General features: G+C 37.1%; 1 protein-coding gene across 1 annotated transcript; it reads left to right on the top strand.

Moving 5' to 3' along the window:
- Positions 1–2,390: 2,390 nt before the first annotated feature.
- LOC119482088 (low affinity immunoglobulin gamma Fc region receptor III-like) lies at positions 2,391–4,517 on the top strand. Its single transcript, XM_037759490.1, has 6 exons — positions 2,391–2,416; positions 2,492–2,727; positions 2,983–3,231; positions 3,689–3,754; positions 3,897–4,029; positions 4,258–4,517. The coding sequence occupies exons 1-6, from the start codon at positions 2,391–2,393 to the stop codon at positions 4,295–4,297; spliced, it is 750 nt and encodes a 249-aa protein (XP_037615418.1). The 3' UTR covers positions 4,298–4,517.
- Positions 4,518–10,679: the final 6,162 nt, after the last annotated feature.

Below are 10,679 nucleotides of genomic sequence, written 5' to 3'. Positions count from 1 at the left end.
AAAGTATTGAGACGCTGAGCTCACAGTCGTCTGTTCTTCTTTTTTATACCGTTTTCTTAATTTCACGTCGTTCTTTGTTGTTGAATGAATCCGTGAGACGAGCTGCTGGTTTAAAGTCGGATGAATGAAGACGATCCGTGAAGCTCCATCAACGTTACTTTTATTAAAGTGTTACCTGATGTTCATGTTTTCTTGTTCACTTGTTACCTAAAGGTCAGACGGTGGGTTTGATAATAAAAAGATGTATTTTCAGTCGAGAGCTGACGTTGTCTCTTCAGGCTCTCACCTCAGTTTACTCTCAGCTGCGACGCTTCACCTGGATAATCACAGGTGGGAAGTAACTAAGTACATTTACTCAAGTAAAGTACTTGCATACAATTTTGTATTTCCCTTTTCTGCTGCTTTATACTTCTGTTCCACGACATCTCAGATATTTGTTAAGTGCATGAATTTATGGACATTTATATCACATTTTGTCAGTACTACTACTACTACTAGTACTAGTGGTACTAGTCAGTACTAGCAGTAGTAGTAGTAGTAGTAAACATGATGGTAGTAGTAGTAGTAGTAATAGTAGTAGTAGTAGAAATGGTGGTAGTAGTAGTAGTAGTAGTAGTAGTAGTAGTAGTAAATAGTGTAAATTATGTTAGTAGTAGTAGTAGTAGTAGTAGTAGTAGTAGTAAATAGTGTAAATGATGTTAGTAGTAGACGGATGGCGACGGCCAAAATGCTGAACTCAAGCATTCAAAACTGTAGTCCTCAAACTAGTGGAGGGTGACGTCATGGTGACTACGTCCACTTCTTATATACAGTATTTACCATTTATAAATGATGGTTATTCTGAAGTTCTTCTGTGTACAGAGATAATGTTGGTGGTTTGTCTTCATGTCTTAATATACCAACCAACACTGTGACAAAGCCGAATGAACAAGTTGGTTCTATTAGTGCGTCTGAGACTCGTCTGAAAGTCTTCATTAGTTCTCAAGCTGAGATGAAAATAACAGTCTGTCTGTGGTTCAACGCTCCGCTCAGTTATTATTAACCTTCATTATGAAGCTTCTTCTTTATCCGGTTTAACCGTCAGTCAGCATCGAGACAGGATGGAGTTCACAGGCTTCCTCCTCGCACTCTGTGAGTAACGTCACCTTTACTTTAACTTTAACTTTAACACACTTCTCATATCAAAACAGGCTTTTTCTTAATGCACAAGTTCTAGTGGAGAACGTCGTCTATTAGCGTCTATTCGTATAACAATTTAATTTCTATTATTCAAACTGCAGGTTGTGTTACAGAAAGCAGCTGTTTGTTTTTTTATCACTGCGAAACAGAATTCCTTCATTTTTTTAAGATAATGGGATTTTAAGAGGATGATTAATGTGTTGAATAATGGATTGTGATATAAGGTACTTTTAATGGATCATTAGGCCCCTTAAAAGCTATCCATCTATCAATCCATCTATCCATCTATCTATGGTTTTCATGCTATTTGGTAAACTTTAAGGATTGTTTTAACCCTTAAACCTTGCATATGTTATCATTCATTTACCTCACATTTGGTTTAAACCCCTGCATTTGCACCTTAACTTCAAATTTAAAGTCTTTTCGAGGTACAAAGTAAATCATTTTTACATAGTTCTGATAATTAATGGATTTGTCAAATATTTTCCAATTAACGCCCAATTAAGTAGTTTTGTTGCCTAAACCTAACTAAGTAGTTTTGTTGCCTAAACCAAACTAAGTAGTTTTGTTGCCTAAACCAAACTAAGTAGTTTTGTTGCCTAAACCTAACTAAGTAGTTTTGTTGCCTAAACCTAACTAAGTAGTTTTGTTGCCTAAACCAAACTAAGTAGTTTTGTTGCCTAAACCTAACTAAGTAGTTTTGTTTCTTAATCCTAACTAAGTAGTTTTGTTGCCTAATCCTAACTACGTAGTTTTGTTGCCTAAACCTAACTAAGTAGTTTTGTTGCCTAAACCTAACTAAGTAGTTTTGTTGCCTAATCCTAACTAAGTAGTTTTGTTGCCTATACCAAACTAGGTAGTTTTGTTGCCTAAACATAACTAAGTAGTTTTGTTGCCTAAACCTAACTAAGTAGTTTTGTTGCCTAAACCTAACTAAGTAGTTTTGTTGCCTAAACCTAACTAAGTAGTTTTGTTGCCTAATCCTAACTAAGTAGTTTTGTTGCCTAATCCTAACTAAGTAGTTTTGTTGCCTAATCCTAACTAAGTAGTTTTGTTGCCTAAACCTAACTAAGTAGTTTTGTTGCCTAATCCTAACTAAGTAGTTTTGTTGCCTAAACCTAACCACTTAAAAATCCCCTTAATTTGTCAATAAGTTCTTTTTACGTTAAGGGGTTTAGTTTGAGGGATCCATACTGAAGACCTTGATTAAGATGAAGGTGTTTGACGTGTTTTCAGGGTAAATTGAGGGTTAAGAAGTGGAACTGAGTAGTTTTGTCTTCTCTGCAGCCTCCCTCACAGTCTCTCCTCACAGATCTCAGTTCTTTAAGTACGAGTCTTTCTCTCTGAGCTGTGACGGGAACAGAAACTCCTCTGGATGGAGGGTGAAGGCCAGGACGGCCCGAGGAGTCTCCGAGTGTGGACGCGACTGGGGCCACCTGCGAGCGTCGACCTGCGTTATCCACGAGGCGTACCGCTGGAACAGTGGCGAGTACTGGTGTGAGTCCGCATCAGGAGAGACGAGTCCAGCTGCCAACATCAGCGTCACCGGTTAGTTTGTCACGGAAGGCCGAAGATGAGCCATTTAGCATTTTGATTTTCTGTCATTTTGTTCGTATAACAATCACATTTTTGATGAACAACCACCTTCTGTGACTGCTTCACAATCTTTATTAAAAATATATATATTTTAAGGTAGTCTTGTAGAATTTGGAGCCCAAGTTAGAAAAGCATGGGATCACTGTAAACAATCCGTGGATGCTTTTTCTCCTTCATCACCTTTCTTAATTCTTTTGCGTATCAAAGACAGTAACGTGATCCTGGAGAGTCCCGTGTTTCCTGTGACGGAGGGACGATCTGTGACTCTGCGTTGCACTACTCGAAGCAACTCTTCAAACCTGCGAGCCAGCATCTTCATGAAGGACAGATCTCCCGTCGGAGCAGCCGTCACGGGGCAGATGAGCCTCCCTGCGGTGTCCAAGTCTGATCAAGGCCTCTACATGTGCGTGATCACCGGCGTCGGGGCGTCAACGGAGAGCTGGCTCACTGTGAGAGGTGAGAGGAAGTAGGAAATAATGCATGTATGTATACAACAAGACAGGAAGTAGAAAGATTAAACACAGTTTATCAAGAATGTCTTCAAACAATACCCTAAGTAGTTTTTTTACCTAAACCTAACTAAGTAGTTTTGTTGCCTAAACCTAACTAAGTAGTTTTTTTACCTAAACCTAACTAAGTAGTTTTGTTGCCTAAACCTAACTAAGTAGTTTTGTTGCCTAAACCTAACTAAGCAGTTTTGTTGCCTAAACCAAACTAAGTAGTTTTGTTGCCTAAACCTAACTAAGTAGTTTTGTTGCCTAAACCTAACTAAGTAGTTTTGTTGCCTAAACCTAACTAAGTAGTTTTTTTACCTAAACCAAACTAAGTAGTTTTGTTGCCTAAACCTAACTAAGTAGTGTTATTGCCTAAACCTAACTAAGCAGTTTTGTTGCCTACTGGTTTTCATACACAGGAGGAGCCACGGAGAGACGAGAGGCAGGTCGACCGTCTGATGGTTTTACTGGAAACGTGACGGGAGGTGAGCTCCGGAAACACACGTCTAATAAGCTGTTGAATGTTATACAGCCCGCAGGTCATGAGGCCAGATGCTCCACATGCCGCCTCATGTTTGACGTTCATATCAGATACAGTATTTATGGATCTGGTTGTTTCACCACCAGCAGGTCCTGGTGCTCCTGCAGCAGCACGCCTCCTGTCTGTCTCCAGACTGGTGTGTCACCTGGTGGTGGGAGCTCCTTACCTGATGTCCACCATCGTCCTGGGACTCGTATACAGAGACATACACTCTAACAGGTAACAGGGTGGTAAACTGGGATGCCAAGTTAAAAAAATTTAAAATTAAAAAATATTTAAAATATATGTATATATATATATATGTATATATATATATACATTTATTTTTCATTATTTTATTAAATCAAAAAATATAAAAAAATAAAAATAAGTATTTATACGTACAGTATATATATATTTTTATTTTTATTTTTATTTTTTTATTTATTTATTTTTTCACATCCACAGGAAAGACACCAGACGTCACCATGGAGACGCCACAGCGTAGTGAAAGCGGCAGGGATTGGATAAGCAGTATGTTGATGTCACTGCTGTGTGTTACAGTATAATTATTAAAATTTAACTATGATGTCATCCAATTGTTCAATATTTTAATTTGTTGTATGGTTTAGTCCAGGGGTCAGCAACCTGCGTCTCTTCAGCTCCTCTCCAGTGGCTCCCTGTGGATCTATAAAAGACATTAGTGGAAATGAATAACTGTTTTTTCGTTTACATTTTCATTTTTATTTATCATTGTTGTAGGTCTATGGTACGACAGTACGACGGTACGACGGTACGACAGTACGACAGCATGACGGAGTATTAGGGCCACATTGAGGAAAAAATATAAATATGAGATTTAGAGAAAAAAAGTTGTAATATTACGAGAATAAAATCATGATATTATAAAGTAGTAATTTTAAAAATGTAATAGATATCACCATGAAACATCCCTCATTCATTAGTTACTGTTCTGTGTCGGTGCCTTAATGCAGGTTGTTTCACTTTCATCTGTGGATGACAGAGTTCATGTATGCCTGCAGGGGAAGAACATGATGGTGAGATGTGAAACTGTAAATAAATGGAAGTGATCCAACGTTACACAGCGAACTGGACATTGGTTTGTTTTTAGAGCATGCGTCCAAACAAGTTCTCCCGTCCGCCCCTCAATGGCTTATAGATATTGGTATTTGTTTGTTAAAAGGCTAACTGGCAGGCTAAGAGTTCCTGTAACACTGACCCGACGGGAAAGAAATGATTTTACCTCTGATGTCGTATTATTTGACTTTACCAACCACTATCAGTCCAAAGATTAAAGTTTATAGAAAATCAACTACATATATATACTTTAGTAGTCTGGCTTATGACAAATAGGTCATAATATAATAAATATATACATCTATAAATAGGTTATAGTATAATAAATATATATATATATATATATACATCTATAAATAGGTTATAGTATAATAAATATATATATATATATATATATATAATTGGTCATAATATAATAATAATAAATATATATATATATATATATATATATATATATATATATATACATTATATAAACCATGTAGCTGTAGTTTCCCTCCTGACCTCCAGGTGGAGACTTTCTGTCACTTTAAACTGAAAAACCAGACCGGAAGTACTTGTAACCGGAAGTGTGGTTGTCGGGCTGATGGCGGGACAGTTGTTGTTGTTAGCTGAAGACCTTTGATCCGTGTGGAGCTCGAGCTGCAGGTGAACCAGCAAACAACTCAGGTAAACACTAACAAGCTTCCTCTGAGCCGGAAGTCCAAGAGGACACGAAGAGAAGAAGAATATGAACCGAGTTAAACCCGAAAACAGAGTTAGCTCCATGCTAACAAGCTAACAGCTAGTTAGCTCCATGCTAACAAGCTAACAGCTAGTTAGCTCCATGCTAACAAGCTAACAGCTAGTTAGCTCCATGCTAACAAGCTAACAGCTAGTTAGCTCCATGCTAACAAGCTAACAGCTAATTAGCTCCATGCTAACAAGCTAACAGCTAGTTAGCTCCATGCTAACCAGCTAACAGCTAATTAGCTCCATGCTAACAAGCTAACAGCTAGTTAGCTCCATGCTAACAAGCTAACAGCTAGTTAGCTCCATGCTAACCAGCTAACAGCTAGTTAGCTCCATGCTAACAAGCTAACAGCTAGTTAGCCTGTTAGCTTCTGCTGCTGTGTGGCTCACTGCTAGCGTTAGCATTAGCTCGCTCTAATGTGTGCTCCTGTTCTCTGATTGAACAGACCAGGACCAGGACCAGAACCAGCACCAGGACCAGGACCAGGACCAGGACCAGCACCAGCACCAGGACCAGAACCAGAACCAGCACCAGCACCAGGACCAGCACCAGGACCAGGACCAGCACCAGGACCAGGACCAGCACCAGGACCAGGACCAGGACCAGCACCAGGACCAGGACCAGCACCAGGACCAGGACCAGGAGCTCGGCTCAGAAAGCAGCTTTAACAAACTGTGAGATGGAAAAGGTTTGGGCTCCAGAACAGCTGATCAGAGTTTGTTCCATCAAATGTGAGGATGAAAACAGCCTTCATCATCAATGGAGCTCCGATACTACGATTCACCATGGCAACAGGTAACTAAGAGACACAGCCTCCATCTGGATCCACGTAGAGATGGTAATGCACGGATACGCTGACTGTGTTAGACTGTAGTCTACATTACATTAAATAGATTTATTCAGCTTTAGTGTGACTGTATTAGACTGTAGTCTACAGTACATTAAATAGAGTTATTCAGCTTTAAAGTGACTGTGTTAGACTGTAGTCTACAGTACATTAAATAGAGTTATTCAGCTTTAGTGTGACTGTATTAGACTGTAGTCTACAGTACATTAAATAGAGTTATTCAGCTTTAGTGTGACTGTATTAGACTGTAGTCTACAGTACATTAAATAGAGTTATTCAGCTTTAGTGTGACTGTGTTAGACTGTAGTCTACAGTACATTAAATAGAGTTATTCAGCTTTAGTGTGACTGTATTAGACTGTAGTCTACATTACATTAAATAGAGTTATTCAGCTTTACTGTGACTGTATTAGACTGTAGTCTACATTACATTAAATAGAGTTATTCAGCTTTAAAGTGACTGTGTTAGACTGTAGTCTACAGTACATTAAATAGAGTTATTCAGCTTTAGTGTGACTGTATTAGACTGTAGTCTACATTACATTAAATAGAGTTATTCAGCTTTAGTGTGACTGTATTAGACTGTAGTCTACATTACATTAAATAGAGTTATTCAGCTTTAGTGTGACTGTATTAGACTGTAGTCTACATTACATTAAATAGATTTATTCAGCTTTAGTGTGACTGTAGTCTACATTACATTAAATAGAGTTATTCAGCTTTAGTGTGACTGTAGTCTACATTACATTAAATAGAGTTATTCAGCTTTAGTGTGACTGTATTAGACTGTAGTCTACATTACATTAAATAGAGTTATTCAGCTTTAGTGTGACTGTATTAGACTGTAGTCTACATTACATTAAATAGAGTTATTCAGCTTTAGTGTGACTGTATTAGACTGTAGTCTACAGTACATTAAATAGATTTATTCAGCTTTAGTGTGACTGTATTAGACTGTAGTCTACATTACATTAAATAGAGTTATTCAGCTTTAATGTGACTGTAGTCTACATTACATTAAATAGAGTTATTCAGCTTTAGTGTGACTGTATTAGACTGTAGTCTACATTACATTAAATAGAGTTATTCAGCTTTAGTGTGACTGTATTAGACTGTAGTCTACAGTACATTAAATAGATTTATTCAGCTTTAGTGTGACTGTAGTCTACATTACATTAAATAGAGTTATTCAGCTTTAATGTGACTGTAGTCTACATTACATTAAATAGAGTTATTCAGCTTTAGTGTGACTGTATTAGACTGTAGTCTACATTACATTAAATAGATTTATTCAGCTTTAATGTGACTGTATTAGACTGTAGTCTACATTACATTAAATAGATTTATTCAGCTTTAATGTGACTGTATTAGACTGTAGTCTACATTACATTAAATAGAGTTATTCAGCTTTAGTGTGACTGTAGTCTACATTACATTAAATAGAGTTATTCAGCTTTAGTGTGACTGTATTAGACTGTAGTCTACAGTACATTAAATAGAGTTATTCAGCTTTAGTGTGACTGTAGTCTACATTACATTAAATAGAGTTATTCAGCTTTAATGTGACTGTATTAGACTGTAGTCTACATTACATTAAATAGATTTATTCAGCTTTAGTGTGACTGTATTCTACATTACATTAAATAGAGTTATTCAGCTTTAATGTGACTGTATTAGACTGTAGTCTACATTACATTAAATAGATTTATTCAGCTTTAGTGTGACTGTAGTCTACATTACATTAAATAGAGTTATTCAGCTTTAATGTGACTGTATTAGACTGTAGTCTACATTACATTAAATAGATTTATTCAGCTTTAGTGTGACTGTATTAGACTGTAGTCTACATTACATTAAATAGGTTTATTCAGTTTTAATGTGATTGTATTAGACTGTAGTCTACATTACATTAAATAGGTTTATTCAGCTTTAATGTGACTGTATTAGACTGTAGTCTACATTACATTAAATAGATTTATTCAGCTTTAATGTGACTTTATTAGACTGTAGTCTACATTACATTAAATAGATTTATTCAGCTTTAGTGTGACTGTATTAGACTGTAGTCTACATTACATTAAATAGAGTTATTCAGCTTTAGTGTGACTGTATTAGACTGTAGTCTACATTACATTAAGCTGCTCTAACAGACTGACAGCTGTCTGTGTTCACAGTCACAGTGTTATAAAGAAGAAGGACATGCAGAGGTTTGGTTCTGAGCTGAGGGACACTTGATGCTGTGTGATATCTGAATGTTCAAAGAAATGACTGACGGCACATAAAAGAGTCACTTTAGACAGTCCAGAGTAACAAACTGATATCTGACACACAGTAAACCTTCCATACGGACTGAACCAATGAGGAAATAAAACACTCATCACACTTTCTGAAACAGAGACCAGGACCAGGACCAGGACCAGGACCAGGACCAGGAGCACTACAAGAGCGAGCCAGAGGAGGAGCAGCAGAACCCGGACCAGCGGAGCAACAAGGTCCCCAGAAGACCAGCAGCAGGCTCGTCCTCCGATCCCACCGATGTTCAGGTCAGTGTTCATGGCTTCATAACGACACCAAGAAGAGGAGAAAACAGCTCCAACTGTTCATCAATATCTACTGAGGTGGCAGCTGGGGGGAGAGGGCAGAATGGATATATCTGCTTCATCTGAGTCTATGTGGAGGTAGAAGGAAGTTACCGCTTTTATTGTGGTAGTCTGAGTAACGTGACGTCATATCCGTTCCGTATCCGTCAACCAAAACAAACCTCAGAGAGTGTAAAATGTTGGAGGGTCATCGTGGATACGACCTGCACCCTCACATGTTAAATCCAGCGTGGTAAACACTACACATCCAGTAAAGGATGGAAACACTTTGGGTTTCACACATTGACAGGAAAAGCAGAGCTAGACAGAGCAGAGCTAAAGCTGCATGCTAACTCTGTCACGGACAGGAAACGTTATCGTATCTGAAAAATTTCCGAAAATAATCGAAAAATGTCACAAAAAAAGATGTCCGAAAAAATGTCCAAAACAAGTCTGAAAAACATTCTGAAAAAATGTGGAAAGATTTCAGAAAAAACAGTCAGAAAAATGTCCGACAAATGTCCCGAAAATATCCAAAAAATGTCCGATGTTGAGCCCTGCATGACGCAATTTTTTTTTTTTTTGCCTAAAATGTCTCTTTTGATAGTAAAGCTTTCTGACCCGTGGGCTAAACAAACACATAGCTAATGTTAGCTAGCGTTAGCCAGCGCATCTGATTGGCTACGGATGATTTCCTGTTGAAAAAAATGCATTTGTGGGTCGTGCACGTCGGGAATCTCATAAAACCCACACAGATGAACACAGTGAAGTTCACACATGACAGCAGTTTGTTTATAAATGTAACAACATCCAAATGTGTTTTTGATCAAATACTTTTAAGTACATATATTTGTGGATTTCTATTACATTTATTTAAAACAAGACATATTTTTGTGTGTCAGAAATATATTTGTGAACCTTAGTTTTTTATGTGGATTGTTTTTTTTTACATTTATATATAACGATAACTGTGTTTGTGTGCATTGAAAAATATTTTTGTGGAGAGAGTCATTTATATATAAATCACCAGATACATGTGACTCCTTTGTGTGCATTCATTAATATTGAGATTGATCTGAGCCCATAAAAAGCAGCTAAAAGAGAGAGAATAGCAGAAATCAGAATCAGGTTTACACATACAAGGAATTAGCCTTATTGTTTTTGGTGCATAACATAACATAACAACATAACAGAGAAATAAAAAAACACAAAAGCATGCACTGTGCTGGTAAAGCCAAGACACAACTATAGAATTGAAGAAATACAATAAGGACATCAAAATACTTCTATCTGTAATAACTATACATGAGTTTTAAAATGAAAGAGTTCAACAGTTTTGTGTACTAATCACAGTATGAATGCATACTTTTTTACTCGGCTATACAGGAAATGAGGTCTCTACCTCAATGTGTTTCTTGTTTGAATGAATGACTGACTTAGTGCATGGTATGGGTTAATCTTCAACTATACTGGGTTTTACATTTCCCATAATGCAACTCCATAATGGGGATGTCGCCTGATAATTAATAAATTAACTGCATGATTGTCCATAGTTAATCTCAATTAATCACAAATTAATCTCACATTTTTTATCACTTCAAAATGCACCTTAAAGGGAGATTTGTCAAGTTTTT

The sequence above is a fragment of the Sebastes umbrosus genome, chromosome 22, assembly GCF_015220745.1.
Source record: "Sebastes umbrosus isolate fSebUmb1 chromosome 22, fSebUmb1.pri, whole genome shotgun sequence".
Lineage (NCBI taxonomy): Eukaryota > Metazoa > Chordata > Actinopteri > Perciformes > Sebastidae > Sebastes > Sebastes umbrosus.
Note: the sequence above shows the minus strand (reverse complement) of the source record. Positions and strands in the feature narration are given on the sequence as shown.